The 16,141-nt window shown below is 43.2% G+C and overlaps 1 protein-coding gene across 4 annotated transcripts in view; it reads right to left on the bottom strand.

The window, feature by feature from the left end:
- LOC310861676 (extracellular matrix protein 2-like) overlaps window positions 1–10,750 on the bottom strand; it is a 34,646-nt gene extending 23,896 nt beyond the window's left edge. The window contains exons 1-6 of one of the 4 annotated variants that reach the window (XM_083769238.1): window positions 10,058–10,750; window positions 9,314–9,474; window positions 7,446–7,646; window positions 6,433–6,577; window positions 5,560–5,886; window positions 3,749–3,864 (exon numbers count right to left, since the gene is read on the bottom strand). In XM_083769238.1, the coding sequence (XP_083625364.1) occupies window positions 3,749–3,864; window positions 5,560–5,886; window positions 6,433–6,577; window positions 7,446–7,646; window positions 9,314–9,474; window positions 10,058–10,286 (1,179 nt within the window). In that variant the 5' untranslated portion in view covers window positions 10,287–10,750. Of the gene's footprint in view, window positions 1–3,748; window positions 3,865–5,559; window positions 5,887–6,432; window positions 6,578–7,445; window positions 7,647–9,313; window positions 9,478–10,057 lie in introns of all 4 variants that reach the window. The other 3 variants (XM_083769240.1, XM_083769239.1, XM_083769237.1) reach the window with 3 other exon arrangements.
- Between the last annotated feature and the right edge of the window lie 5,391 nt (window positions 10,751–16,141).

Here is a 16,141-nt window from a genome sequence, read left to right as displayed (position 1 = left end):
GGGGTAGGCCGAGGGGTAGGCCTCTCACAATTATTACATAATAATCGCCTAATCGCAATTATTTGAGATAATCACAATTATTTTGTCACTCGTTTCCATGCTGAAAAATGTAAATTTTCAAACATTTTTCAAAAAATAGCAGAAACGGCAAGCGTAGCTTTTGGAAATATTATTTAAATGTGACTGTGATTTCTTTCTATATTTAGTCATATGTATTTTGTCATATCTGCCCTGTGCAAATTGTGATTACGAAGCCTAAAAGGAACAGAAAACCAAATTATAATGTTCCAATGTTCAATGCAAAAAAACACAATTCAATCGTTAATCGCAAATTATTTGTGTGACAATTAATCGTCAACTTAAATTTGTAATCGTGACAGCCCTACCAAGAGGCAAAGCTCCGGCACTTGAATGAATCTCTCTTCCGGGTTCTCTTTCAGCATGTCGTTTCTACACAGATACTCAAAAAAAGTACTTAAGTACACAGTACTCTAGTTGGTCATGAACTGTTCACCACTGAGAGGATCAGAACACTGGCAGTCACAGAGCTGTGCTTGAAAATGAGAGAGGATCAGAACAGTGTCTGCAGTCACTGCCAGTCAGCCGTCCATCATGCAGTATTCTGGGTCTAAATGCCATTCTACGTGGCCCTTGAGCGCTTGGCGTGGTTGCTGTGTGTGTGCGTGTGTGTGTGTGTCTAGTGAAACAGTCTCTCCCAGTGTCCCTCCAGTCAGTCAGTCAGTCCACCCACCATCCACCACTCTGTCATTACTGGGAAATAAAGAAAAAAGAAAAAAAGAAAAGAAAAACATTTCTTCTTCTGAAAATAATTCCCTTTTCATCTTCCACGTCATTGGCTACAGCTGTTTTCCTAAAAGAATTCTGCTCGGCCTATCCTGACGGAGCGGGCCTTTGGTGACGCGCAGCCATTGGTTGGAATGTGGTAAGGTGTGGCCTCGGTGTGGTCAGCGGCGTCTGGATTGGGCCTGTGGTCAGTCGCTGACCGGATGCTATTCTTAGCAGGGATTAGCTAATGTAGATTCTGGTCAGTTCTGGAAAAAGTACTCACAATTTCCCAGTGGAGTAAAAGCGAAAAGTTGAAAAAGTAAAGTCAAATTACCTAAAATATTACTCAAGTACAGTACTTGAGTAAATGTACTGTACTTAGTTAATTTACACCACTGCTTTTACCCATTTCAGTCAGACAACTCTTAGAATGAATTTAGAATATTTATTGAGCATGTATACGTAGATAGACATGAAGCATAGTTTGGCGTCAGGGCTCCGTCTACAATGATAGTCACCTGAACGGTCTTGAGTTGTATGCCTGAACTAGCTACGCAGGCTGCACATACTGCCCTACAAATAGTACAGTAACTACTACTACGCAAATAATTAACGGATAAAAGGGTTTAAAAATGTTTCAATTGGTCAGTGTTATTGTATTTTTGTTAGTTAGTGTAGTGAGGTTAGTATAACTGTATTTTTGTTTCCACTTTGTTAGGGACTTTAGTTAGGGGTAATTTTCTTTTCTTACATAGCAAGTTTTTCTTCAATGTAACAGACACCCTGAAGCCATTATTTCTTTGAACCAACAAAGAATTGACAAGTTTTTGTCTCTGTCAAAAGAAAAAAAGGTGAGATAATAAACAAATCTTATTTTGTAAAAGCTGTCTCCTCATTATTATGTCACCTCCCCCTACCCTAGACAGGGGGTCGTAACAGTCAGTCAGTCAAATCGGTTATCGGCATATAAGTGATATCTCACTAGGCCTAATTATAAATCTGTTCTTGAGGTAAAAAAATCACAAAAATCACAAAGGCTAAACAGATCTTTGGGATACACAGCTGTGTCCAAAAATGTAGTTAGTGCACAGAGATATTATATAGTGAGTCAAGTCTGAACCAGGGCAGTTCAGTGGATGTCCCTTAGTGGATGCATGGCAAATGTCGCCCCCTGGCGTTCACGTTTAACATTCAACTCAGATATTGGATGCACATTTTCACCACCTCTGGATCTCTTCAGATAAGTCTTTTATGATCAGATCTCAAACCACCCCCATCGATCCTGTGTGTGTGTGTGTGTGTGTGTGTGTGTGTGTGTGTGTGTGTGTGTGTGTGTGTGTGTGTGTGTGTGTGTGCGTGCGTGCGTGCGTGCGTGCGTGCGTGCGTGCGTGCGTGCGTGCGTGCGTGCGTGCGTGCGTGTGACATACTGACAAATACATGTAGATGTACGTACATACATGTTGTAGACACATTTATTGTCTTCAATACATTAAATAGGCACTTTCAACCAGGCATCCCTATTTTTGAGACAGGGCTTAAGATGTTTTGTTTAAATTTCATCGCCCCTGAATCCTCAAAGGCCTCAATGATGGACATTCCTGTCAAAATAAACATTTCTACCACGGACATACAACATGAGTCGACAATAATATTACCAGAAACACAAAGAGCTAGCCCTGAATGACCATAACTGGTCTGTAACTCTGAGAGTATATGAATGGAACCAAATGGACTCTTACGGTTCCATTTGTACACTCTCAGAGTTAACCACTAGTAGTTGGACTCCTATAATATTCCATAGTGTCGTAGTAAATCACTGTCCTACATTATTCGTTGCTGTCGGGAGGAAACCACCTAACTTTGGGTTATAACATAACCCTGGTTATGTAAACAAGCATTAGCGAGCAATTCGCTTAGTGTAATATGGCATCTTTGACATATTCGACAGAACTTTCCTTATAAATTCACATACTCTCCAAGAGTCTGGGCTTTTGCGTCATGACGAAGTTCGTAGCTCCTCCCCTCCGGGGTACTAGTGCGCTCAATCAGTCACTGACCGCCATTCGGTTTTTCTTCTGCATAGAGAGAACACCTCCAAGCTCGATCACTGACGACAGATTGTGGTTGCTCAGGTAGTCTCAAAAGGACAAGAGTTCGACTACTTGGACCGCGAGTCGAGAACTGCAAGATCTCAGTGAAACTACACTCAATCGAGTAAGTTATTTGATCTCTGATCTTATCATTATGCACTGTTTTTAAACTCCGGCGCGAGCTGCAAGCTGACTAGATTGCTTTGGGCCTATTAGCCTCCCGGCTTGTTGTACCAGGGACAGGTCACAGGCCCAAACCTGCCCGATACATCTGACGCGGTCCCCCGCTGACGAGACAACAGAACCCCAAAGGTCTATGAACTGATCAGGGTTGTGGCCCCGTGCATCTGGATCTGGTTCTGTCCTTCAGCTTATGGGCCAGCTCCTTCAGGAAGGTACCGCCTTGGCAGGTTTTGCGACGTTCATCTTTAGGACAGACTCGCAATGGGATTTGAAGCCCTGCAAAGCACTCTGCTGTGCACGTAGCTTCCCCAACTCCGCAGAGTTCTCTTCACAACGTGAATTCTCAATCCTCAGGTTCACGTCGTCTCTCATGAGCGCCATGTCCTCATACAACTTTTCTCACTGTCTTACTGGGAGACACTTGCCGCAGGTAGTCCACCATGTTCATCCGGTCAATGTACGCCACGTTAATGGCCAGATTCTTGGAGATGTTATCGACGGTGGTACTGTCCGGGTCCAGGGAACCCACAGCATTGTATACCTTCTTGATCTCTGATATGAGATCGTAAGACTTCTGTCATATAAGATTAACGTCTGGATTTGTCTGTCTGTGATTATTTTGGAGGTCCCCAGTTCAAATATGATTATGTGGGGGGTTTAAATTGTGCACACAACACGGTAGTACTTACTGACAGGAGGTTTTGGCTCAGTGACTCGTCGTACAGTTGGTTCTTACTCAGATCCAGTGTTTCCAAATGGGGAAGACCCGAAAACGCTCTTGGGGCGATCTGGCTGATGTGGTTCTCTAAAAGAAAAACAATAACAACAACAATTTAGCCTAACAAAATTAGTTAATGTAGCATCACAATCATTTTAACCACTTAATACATTGGATATTCAAAAGAAATCACTGTGAGCTTGTAGGGCCTACATCTTGTGGAAGAATATCGTTTTTTTGGGGGACAGTTTGAATCATTTACTTATAGGTTTTCTCTTCTGGGGGTGCCTGGCACAAAACCTTGTCGGATGGGGGTCCACAGCCAAATACAAAGTTTGAGAACCACTGATCACTGATAAATTACATTGAATTGTAACATTGAAGTAACATTGAACACGATGACCAAGGTATGTCTGCATGCATCGTCATCCTGATATCTAGAGACATGGCATATTTACAGTCTGATGATATGCATCATATCTCTGAGTGTACCAATTGAACCAAATGGACCATTACGGGTGTTGAGCAGTGAGCAGGGAGGTTTAAATAGCTGCCCGCTGCAAATAGCCCATGCCCAAATGGACCCGTTCCATTTGTAGTACACTCTCATAGTTTTTCATGTGTCTATGAGGTGACAGTACTTCATTAGACACCCTGGAGTCGTTTTTATGTGCAATGGTGTATTTTCTTTTTTTAAGATATTTTTTGCGGCTTTTATTGGTTTTTTGAAGGGACAGACAGTAGGCTGACAGGAAACGGGAGAGAGATGGGGGGAAGACATGCAGTAAAGGCCGTGTCAGGCTCGGGAGTCGAACCCGCGGCACACTGCGACTGGATTACCAGTCGGGTGCCCAGACGGTTACGCCACCGCCTGGGCCGTGCAATGGTGTATTAACTTTGTATTTAGGGTTTCTTCCTGGAGGCTGAACCCTTGACAGTCAAACGGGCCAATGAAATAAACGGTAATATAGTGACATCACATTATCAGCCCCTCCCCTAACCCCTCCACCTTTATCATACAACTACAGCTGTGGGTGCGGCTTCAGTTCAGGTGGATCACCACCCATCACCACCCACCAGGCAAACCAGGCATACTTAATGAACTGGTGGTCGTGTCCACATAAAAACTTGATTTTAACAAGTGAATAAATCATCATAGTGAATAAATAAGTGTCATAAAGGCCCAGCCTGTGTGGTTTCTCAACCTGTGGGTCGCCAAATAATTTTGGGGGATCCCCAAAGTATTTGGGTGGGGGGGGGTTTCTCCACAAAAGTTTCTTTTTTGTGCAACTGAATGGCTATGGAATATGGAAATTAAGAGCTTACATAGTACATGCATAAACCTTCCTTAATGATTCTATCTGGTTTCAGTATTCGTTTATGATATATTTTCTCTATTATAATGTTATTTTTGCAGTCAGTTTGTATTGGGGGTGGGGAGGAGGGGCGGGGGTCTAGAGGGGCCGGTGCCAGTGAGTACAAGGCGGGATCCCATTGGTGCCGGCGTGAGTACGGCGATGGATCCTATTGGTTCACCGATCTGAGGGCCCGCCTCCTCCCCTCCCCGGTAGAAAACAGCGGAGAACACGGACGACACCAAATTTGGAGTGACGCCCCTCTGCACTGTTATTGGATAGCGAAATACAAGGAAGTGAGCTTCCTATGCCAAATCTTCCAATGCGTTTCCCCAGACTGTTCTTTTTTTAGCTGAATGCGAAGGAAAATATAAGCCTGGGTACCGAGGCTAGACATTCGGTAATTGATATTAATGTTCACACACACCTTGCAGGTCCAGCTCTGTGACCGAGGGGTCAGCGCTGATGATTGGCAGGTGAGTCATGCCGAGGGCCTTGCAGTTGATGTGTCCGTGCTCCCTCCAGCACGTCCCAGGCAGCTGCTCTGCCACGTCTTCAGGATGCAACTCTGTGTGCGTCTCTGTCTGAACGGGTGGGGTACCCTCCTCCTCTGCCTCCTCCCCTCCTTCTGTTACTTCTCCTCCTTCTGTTACTTCTCCTCCTTCTGTTTCTTCTCCTCCTTCTGTTACTTCTCCTCCTGTTTCTGTTTCTTCTCCTCCTTCTGTTTCTTCTCCTGTTTCTGTTTCTTCTCCTCCTGATGTTAGGGTTGTCACAATTATTACATAATCGTCTGATCGCAATTATTTGAGATAGTCGCAATTATTTTGTCATAATCGTTTGACACAAAAAAAGGTGAGGCCCACTGTATTTATTTTATATCGTCCACACGACGTCTAAACAAACGATTTACATCATAAGTGCTCTAAACAAACATTAAAAAAGTCCATAGACTTGGCCGCCATATGACGTCAATTTCAAAAGCCATGCATTGGAGCGCCACTCATAAAAGCAGAAATAGCAGATCTACAAGCTTATAACGTGTCACTTTGTCTACAAGCTTACGTTGTAGATCAGCTATTTCCGCAGTTTTTACCTTTAAAGTATAAAATGTATATAAATGCCAGTAATGTCTTGGTATATTTAAATTATTTGTCATATCTGCCCTGTGCACTTTTTTATTACAAAGCCTAAATGGCAAACAGAAATGTAATTTATATTCATAATGTTCCAATGTTCAATTCCAAAAACACAATTATTTAATAGTTAATCTCAATTATTTGTGTGATTGTGACAGCCCTACCTCCTGTTTCTGTTTTTTCTCCTCCTTCTTCACCTCCTTCTCCTCCCTCGCCTCCTTCCGTTTCTTCTTCCTCCTCTTTGCCATTTTCTCCTCCTGCTTCTTCCTCTTCCTCTTCTTCCTCTTCCTCTTCCTCTTCTCCTCCTTCCTATCAAAGAACAGAATCACAAAACAAACATATAGAGGTAGCCCTAGAATGACAGTGATATATGACGTACATACCAAAATACACAGCCATAGATCGGTCCTATCCTCCCCCAGTTGGCAGACTGATCTCCCATAGATCGGTCCTATCCTCCCCCAGTTGGCAGACTGATCTCCCATAGATCGGTCCTATCCTCGCCCAGTTGGCAGACTGATCTCCCATAGATCGGTCCTATCCTCCCCCAGTTGGCAGACTGATCTCCCATAGATCGGTCCTATCCTCCCCCAGTTGGCAGACTGATCTCCCATAGATCGGTCCTATCCTCCCCCAGTTGGCAGACTGATCTCCCATAGATCGGTCCTATCCTCCCCCAGTTGGCAGACTGATCTCCCATAGATCGGTCCTATCCTCGCCCAGTTGGCAGACTGATCTCCCATAGATCGGTCCTATCCTCGCCCAGTTGGCAGACTGATCTCCCATAGATAGGTCCTATCCTCGCCCAGTTGGCAGACTGATCTCGGTGGCATAAAACGATTGCACGCTGTGTGTGTATTCACCCAATAATGAATTCCTAAGACTTGGAGTCGGATATTGTGCTCTACAACATACAGAGTAACAACTTTTAAGGATTGTGCTAAGCGGTTGGGGATATGACCGATCTATGGCTTTGTATTTGGACTTAATCAGAAAGTAATGTATATCTACTGTAGTATTATATTTATATTAAATTACATTACATTACATTATAATAATAGGCTATATTAGTCTGGACCTAATCAGAAAGTAATTTCTGGAAATATAAACTCAGCCTACTTCCATTAATGCCATTTAAAGAAACAAATACTTTGCAAAAAACACAATTAAGTCAAACCTCTTCTTCTTCTTCCTCCTCCTCCTCCTCTTCCTCCTCCTCCTCCTCGGTGTCTTCATCGGTATCCTCCTCCTCTCCTCCCTTGCTCTTCCATTGGTCCATCAGCCTGGTCTTGTCAGCATGGAGATCTTTAAGGATGAAACTCAGAAGGCCTTCAGCGACCCATTTCCCCCAGCCAGGCAGAGGGCGCCCTAGCCCTGCCTATAGGGAACATTTAAAACACATCCATGAATATAGGCTGTCTAAACACTTGGACCAGTGTTGCCAAGTCTGCTGATTATAAGCGACATTTGGGTAAAGCCGCATGTAAATGCTAGTTGCGGTTGTGGGTTGTGTTATTTTGGGCTTGTGTCTAAAGTGCAGTTGCTTGTTTGGGATTTAATGTCCTTTAAAATAAGTGGTTCAACTTCTCATGATGTCGAGGACAATATGCATTCGTGGACACCCGACCTGAACAGATTCTGTCAGGTACCCGGACCCCCAAACAAGATCCACAAACACAGCTCACAACGCATTACGATGACGCATTTTGAGCTTGTAGATCGACTATTTTCTGCAAACATTTAGTGGTGAGTGACAACAAGGGACTAGTATAGAGCCCTGGGAGACTCTGGTCATCAGAGTAAACAGTGGTGGTCCGGAATTCAAAATGTACTTGAGTAAAAGTACAAAACTAAAATGTACTTAATGTACCAAAAGTGGAAAGTACTCAAAAGTTATCAAAATGCATAAAAGTCTTCTGAAAATAGCAGATCACAACCATTGTGAGCTATTTTTGGCTATTTTCAAATGGCCAAAATGTATATGGGGCTGAAGTGGTTAGTGTATGTTTTGTAATAATAATCAAAATCTACAAAGTAACTAGTAACTAAAGTTTTCACATACATAGTGGAATAAAAATATAATGTTTGGATCCGAGATCCAGTGTATAAGTAAAAGTATTGGAAATTGTAAAAGTAAAAGTACAAATACCTCAGTACTTAAGTAAATGTAGGCTACTTAGTTAATTTCTACCACTGGCAAGAAACGCCTCAAGGACACGCACACACAATTAGTGTTGCTAAATTCAGCTGTGTAGGTCTATCAAAATGTCTGCTGTGAAACGGGTCCATTATACTGTATATTTACAGACAAAAATAGGTGCATCCAAACAACTTATAGGAAAGAGTAATGCACTTTAGGAGTATTACGCCTAAGTATGATTTGGGAGTCTTGGGACTGTACATTTCTGCATCTACACATAGCAGATACAGTTGTGTGCTGTAGACAGACTGATTTTGTCAAACATTTCTATTTGAAAAACAATAAATAAAAATAAAAATAATCTTTTGATAGGCAAAACAAACCCTGACTGAACTTGATTGTATTTAACCACTTGATTTTATTTTATTTAACCACTTAATACTATGTAACTTATTTTTTATGAATAATCTATTTAATTTAAAAAAATGTATGTGGGTAGCGTATGTTACTACAATATGACTCATACAATTGCGGTGGTTGTATTTTGTCTCCCTGCTCTTCTATTAGACATTTAGATCCTGCAGTGTCTAGCTGAGACATGACCTTTGACACGATCCTGTTTCTGGTTTGACACAAAATGTCAGCACTTGATGATTTGAACCCGTGGGTTCAAAACCGGGGTAGAAGGGCAAAAGTTACATAGTGCAGCTTCAAGCTCAATCCAAACTTTTGAAAGGTTTTCAACATTTTCGCCTATATGCCCAAATTAGGGACACCAGGTTTAAACTGGTTAAAAATCAGGACACGGCAGCAGCATAATTACTGATACCGATGAAAAAGAAAAAGAAAAAAGGCAAATAATGGCGAATATATCAGCAAAGCGGCTCTATAGTGCGTTCATTCACCAGTCTGTATGCGGTGGACTCCACTGTGGCTGCATGCTTCCTCCCTCGTCCCCACGGCCAAGCTCCTCTCTTCCCCCTGCGAGACGCCCGCTCTGTGACGTTTAGGTTCAGCTCCTCGTGCTCTCGGGGGGTGTCATTCTGTGTCCTCTCATCGTCACTCTCTTCTTCATCCAGAGAGAAGGGACAACAATCAAGGAGTTAGTGAGGAATAAGTAAGTAAGCAATCAAGAACATGTGGCACAAAGACAGAATAACTCTTCCTACTTCCCGACTTCCTTCAGGTGTTACCATGACTTCCTTCAGGTGTTACCATGTGTTACCAGGATGGTAACATGATACTAATTAAGGCTCTGTTCCATTTAGTGTACAGTGGTTCTCAAACTTTTTCATTTCAAGGACTCCCATAACTCTGAGAGTGTACAATTGGAACCAAATGGAACCATTTGTACATTTGCACACACTCAGTTACACACCCGTACGGGGCCATTTGGAACCAGACCCACTGGTGTAGCAGAATTAATATTTTCAGAGAGCCAACATGCACAGCAGCACCCTGACTCTGTTTGACCAGAATGGAACAGAGCCTTCATTAGTATCATCGGTAACACCTGTGAAGGAAGTAGGTTAGGGGCCCAGATGTAGGAAGGGTTATTCTGTGTGCATAGAGCAGCCTATATTCTGGCATTACAAAGAGAGAGAGAGAGAGGACACAGATAATGTTGTAAAAGACATAACTCAACTCACCAGCGAGGAGGCGTGCTGCCGGTACATCTGTGTCAGACACAGACTCTGCTATTCCGCTTCTTGGCACGTGAACGGCAGCTGTTTCCAACTCCTCAGGTGTCCCGTCTGTCATGATGGCCATTGACTCGGCCAGTTCACCTGGATCCACGCCGGGGCTCAGGCTTTGTCCTTGTAAAAGCAGAGCACTCAGACAAACGCACACGGCCCATGTCCTGAGCATGGCTGGCATCGCTGCAGAACTGGAGCTCTGGCTGAAGCCTAGGTTAAATTACACAGCTGTAATATGTACAGTATATAAACTACAGACTGGGAGGGAACCTCGAGGCCAAGGGCTGGTTCAGTCCAGGATAGGATGGGACAAATCCACAAAAAGATCTGACTTTACTTTACTGTACACCAAAGAAGCCACCCTGATGTAGAACGCAAATCCAGTCCAGCATGGGAAGGTGTGTTAATAAAGTAGATGTTAAAATCTGCAGAATGATCCGGCAATAAACAGGGCACCAGCTACTCCTAAAAGCGTTAGATTAACAATAAGAAAAGATAAGTTATTTATGGAGTAATAATATTGGCTCTCCAGTCTGCAGTGATACAGCACCTGCCTATAACTGAATGTTTGTGATGAGCCCCAGACTAGAGCAGAGCAGACAGAAGGAGAAGGAATAGGGAGGAGGCAGAGAGGTCAAAAAATATATCCTCGCATTAACAAAGGCCCTCGTTCTTCACGGAGCAATAGAATTACACATGTAGACCGTCCCACACAGAGAGAGAGAGAGAGAGAGAGAGAGAGAGAGAGAGAGAGAGAGAGAGAGAGAGAGAGAGAGAGCAATACCATTACCTCTAAATGGAGAGAGAGAGAGAGAAAGAGAGAGAGAGAGAGAGAGAGAGAGAGGGAGGGAGGGAGGGAGGGATCGAGGGAGTAGAATAAAATGAGTAAATAAGAGACAAACGGGCAGAGAAATATATAAATTGTCTGGAACACAATAGTGAGTCAGCTCTCTGTGATTTGACACGCAGGTGTGGGAGATCCACCGTCAGCTCTGTGTGTGTATCTCACCTGAGTGTGTGTGTGTGTGTGCCCGCCCGCCCGGACAGCGAGAGCCTGTCCTGTGCCAACCGTAGACAACAAGACTGGCTGGCAGACGGACGGGAAGAACAGCTCAGGTTGGAGTCGTCGTCGTTTTGGCCAGCCTCCACTGGCATCTACATACGAACCGAAAGAAGACAGCAAGCTATGAATGATGACACTGGCTGTCTATAGGTTAATGTACATGCTACTCACGTGTATAGGCACACACACACACACACACACACACACACACACGGCCAAACAGGTGCCACTTGCCTGGTTGTTGAGTCTACCTGGGATTCTCACTGTAGGGTCAAACCTGCTGACGACCCTTCTTTATTTGCACACGCACGCACGTTACACGTACGCATGCACGTCACACACACGCACACAGTATAATATTTAGTGATCATATGATATAACATAGCAACCACAATGGTTTACACTAGTGGTTCTCAAACTGTGGGTCAGGACCGCCAGGGAGTTCCCCACATGATTTTGGGGGGGGGGTCCCCAGATGACAGTACATACAGTATATACAATTTATTTTTAATATCTAAAAAAAGAAAGAAAATAAAAAGACCATTACTGCACCACAAAGTAATCAACCACTACAACTACATCATAAATACTAGTCAAACATTGGCCAAATTATCAAATGTAAGAAAGGCAAACATTGTGAAAATAGCCGATCTACAAGCTCACAATGCCTAACTAACAACGCATTGCGTTGTGAGCTTGTAGATCTGATATTTTCACAATATTTTTCTGTGGAACCGAGTCAAACGAAATGTAGTGCCTCAACTCCTACATTTCCAAGTGTTTGTCAGGGTGTCCCCAGTTCAAATGGGATTATTTGAGGGAGAAAAAGGTTGAGTACCACTGGTTTACACTACACTACAGTTTAAAACACTAGTCCATACCCGTTCTGATATATTTCAACTTGTATAATATATTTGTGTGTGTGTGTGTGTGTGTGTGTGTGTGTGTGTGTGTGTGTGTGTGTGTGTGTGTGTGTGTGTGTGTGTGTGTGTGTTTTTATGAATAAAAACAGCAGTATAACATGAAAGTATTCTTACAAATGCATGGTAGGGAAACGTTTTCATGGCAAGAGCAAGGACCGCAACATTTACACTTATTAGCCCACAGAGCCACATTTGAAAAGTATCAAGGACATCCAGTTTGACATGCACCTATATGGACAGTCGCACAGATCCAATTTGCAGGTGGATTTGCGTCCAAAACGGTCTCAATTGTGAGCTTTGGCTTGCGAGAACTCATGGCTTTTGCAACCTGTGATGTTGTGAGCTTGTAGATTAGCTGTTTTCACCGGAGCGTGCGCTGTAGCCACTTCACGCTGTGTGTGTGTGTGGCTTATGTTCAAGACAGTTGTATCTCGTGTTGTGTTTATAGCGAACTGAAAACGGCCACGCGATGACGCACGTGCACACATACGCACGTGCGCACACACAGCATAAGTAGTTTACACACACGCTCACAGCTAAAGTAGTCTGCACACACACGCACGCACACACACACACACACACACACACACACACACACAAATCCAGCCAGGCAAGGGCAGAAGGTTCCTATTATAACGACAGTGGGTGCCCACCTCAGAGTAGCCTGCGCACACGCTTTTAGCGAGGTGCTATAGCAAGGGTTGTTTTGGTATATCAATCAATCCGTCCACTCCATGTGCGTGCGCACGTGCACTCTTTACGTGCGCGGCTGCACGCTGTTTCACCCACGTTTGGTTAAAAGTTATATCAAGTGATCCAACAGAGCCAGCCCGATAGATAATCATTCCGTTGTGATCGTGGCCGTGCTGTTCAATGTTTCACATTAGGTGCAGGAAAGATGAGATCTGTAACTGTGCAACGCGCGTCGTCAGTGACCAGGCGTGTCACCCGCGTTTGGTTTGAAGTTATAATATGAAGTGACGTTCAAACATTGCATTGCAAAAAGTGTTTAAATAACCTTAGTAGGCTATGCGCCATGTGTAACAGCTGCCTGTCTGCCACAATGGTGCCTGCGCTGTTTTTACCCGTGTGTGGTTTGAATCGTCAATCGCCTGTCTGTGCAAAGGGGAAGGGGCCTGAGGTGGTGTACTGTGGAGCAGATCAGCGCAACTTTGCCCGTGGGATCGTGTGGTGATGTAAAAACAATATCTGTACAGTAAATATGACAGTTACGTCGGTAAAATGTAGCCTAGCTGGATTCTGGGAGCGTGCAGATTTTTTTTGGCATGGAGAGATGTGTGCTAATAGTGTGGCTCGGTCGGAGATAGACCACGGACAAATAAACGGGATTTTATTCACTAATAAATTCATTATTAATCTTATTGGACAAATGGCTTCGTTAAGACCTCCATATTATTATGGTCAATGCCTGTGTGAAAAGTGGGAGCGATTGGTGCAGGCAATGAGGAGATACGCTGGTGTTTCTGACATTCAGACAGACAGACAGACATTCAGACATTGAGTGAATTATAGTATGATGTTTTGCATCATGTTTAGAGGTACACAACCCTTTGTCAAGGTGCAGCTTGGTGTGTGGTGGAGAATACAGACAGTAGCTATTTGGTGAGAAAGACAGTGGCATGCGTGGACAAGAACCCAGACAGACGTGCTCCAAATGGGTTGGCATGCGTGGACCAGAACCCATGACAGACATGCTCCAAATGGGTTCCAGTTAACAGTGTTTTACACTAAACACTGAAATGCTCGTCGTGTCCTGATATGGCCGGCCAAGACAAACAGGCACGTCTCTCTCAGGTCCTGACAGGAACATGCAGTAATCTGCCTGACCACCTCAACCTCAGCCCAGCCGACTGGATTACATGCTTCCACTAGTGGGGGAAAGCAAATAAGTACATTTACTCAAGTACTGTACTTAAAGTACAATTTTGAGGTAATTTTACTTAACTGGAGTATTTCCACACAAAACCTTAGGTACTAGTTACTTAGATTTGAATTATTAGTATTACTACAAGACATACATTAACCAGTTCAGCCGTAGTATTTAAACTTTGCTATTTGAAAATATACGATCTACAAGCTCACAACGCGTCACCATGTGATGTGTTTTTTTATACACAATACCTTGTGAAATGGGACTTTCTGCATAATGAGTAGTTTTACTTTTGTACTTTAAGTATATTTTTTCTGGAGTATTTCTACATGGCAGTATTGACCCTTGTTACTGAAGTAACAACATGTAGTACTTTTTCCACCACTGGAAGTTTCCACTGCAGACGTGTGTGTGAGGTCCAGGATGCATCCAAACATAAATATACCAACCAACGCAAATTACTGGGTGCCCCTTAAAATAGTATACTTTTAAATGGCATGCTCCATTCCAGGTGAAATCCAAAGAAAGTACTCTCTCGAATTCAATATAGATTCTTTGAAGACGGCGGGGGAACGCGGTTAGGACTTGGCTTGTTGCACACTCAGGGTTTAAGGACATGAACCCTAGTGTCCCTATTTTGGGGCAAACATTGGACAGATCTACAGTACAAGCTGGCAAGGCTTTAATGGTACGTTGTGAGAATGTACTGCAGATTGGCTATTTCTGGGGAAGAGGTAGACTGAGGTATGTTTGACCAGTCCTTTTAAATGTATGTTCTAGACTGCAGTGGTTTTCAACCAGTGGTCCGGGGACCACCAGTGGTCCTTGAGGTTCCAGGTGGTCCCCAGCTAATTGGAGAGTTGGCAACCAAATGGATCCTTAAAGATCTTTAACTCTTGAGCATAAAATGAAACCAAATGGACCCTTACATGTCCATTTTGGTTTCATTTTACGCTGTCAAGAGTTAAAATATTGTTAATCTGTATTACTTAATTTACAAGAAGTCTACAGTGACAATTAGAGAAAGGAAGTTATTTTGATTGTTTGGCAACAGCATGGAAATGGACCATTCCCATTGCAGTCAGAACTGCAACATCACTCCCAATCTTCCGCCGTAGTCTGAAAACCCACCTTTTCAGACTCCATCATGGCCCATAGCACTTATCCTACCACTTATCCTACCCCCTTAGATAGCAATTCTGTAGACTTAGATAGCATTTGATACAGACTTATAGCATGTTATGTAGACAGCACTATAATTGCATTGTATATAGTCATAGCACGCCATAGTACATATGTATAGCATAGTAGTATAGATAGTTCATATGTATAGTCTCATAATATAGATATTCCACTGTTACTTTCTTAGCTTACACATGTTTCATGATAAATGCTTTTTTGTGTGTATTCCCAAGCTTTTTGTTCTTGCTTAATGTAAGTCGCTCTGGATTAAGAGCGTTTGCTAAATGCCTAAATTGTAAAGGACAAAATCGTATCCTATGACAGCTAAATATTTCGTTTTGGGCCTGCGAGGCTAAATATCAAACTGGGGTCCGAGGCTCAAATGCCAAATGGGCCTAGATATGAAAAAGGTTGACAACCCGTTCTAGAACAGTGGTTGCCCGAAAGACAAATTATACATTTGTCCCGGACCCCAACGCGCTGTGAGCTTGTGGAGCTGCCATTTACTAGGTACTTAACTTTTTTGAAATGTTAAATGTAGGACAGTTTTATTATTTAATTTGTGAAATATGTTGGAATCGTTTAATTGATGACAGGTCGTGATTTGTTTAAATCTATAGGGTATCTATCTATGTATAGTTAAAGGGGACATTTAGTCAACATTGGTCCGTGACCCACATCTAGAGCAGTGGTTCCCAACTTTTACCCCCCACCATTTTAGTAATAAATATACATGCACGTGTGTACACACTCCCTTGTATACTCTCCCTTCAGGGTGAATGTGGCTTAGACAGTCTGCCCACCGGCGATCCTATAGGATGTAAGACACCCATGTGTAAAAACGACTCCCCAAGCAAACATTTCTACACACTGGTGAGAATGTAAGCGGTCATGGTCCATCGCACAAATTAGGCTCAATTCAAACAAATAAGGTAATAACTCTTAAAAGTGCAAACGTTTTATGCGTTATATTATTA

The sequence above is a fragment of the Protomyctophum parallelum genome (genome assembly GCF_964188405.1).
Source record: "Protomyctophum parallelum genome assembly, chromosome: 7".
Classification (NCBI taxonomy): domain Eukaryota; kingdom Metazoa; phylum Chordata; class Actinopteri; order Myctophiformes; family Myctophidae; genus Protomyctophum; species Protomyctophum parallelum.
The sequence above is the reverse complement of the archived record's forward strand: the minus strand, read 5'-3'. Positions and strand labels throughout refer to the sequence as shown.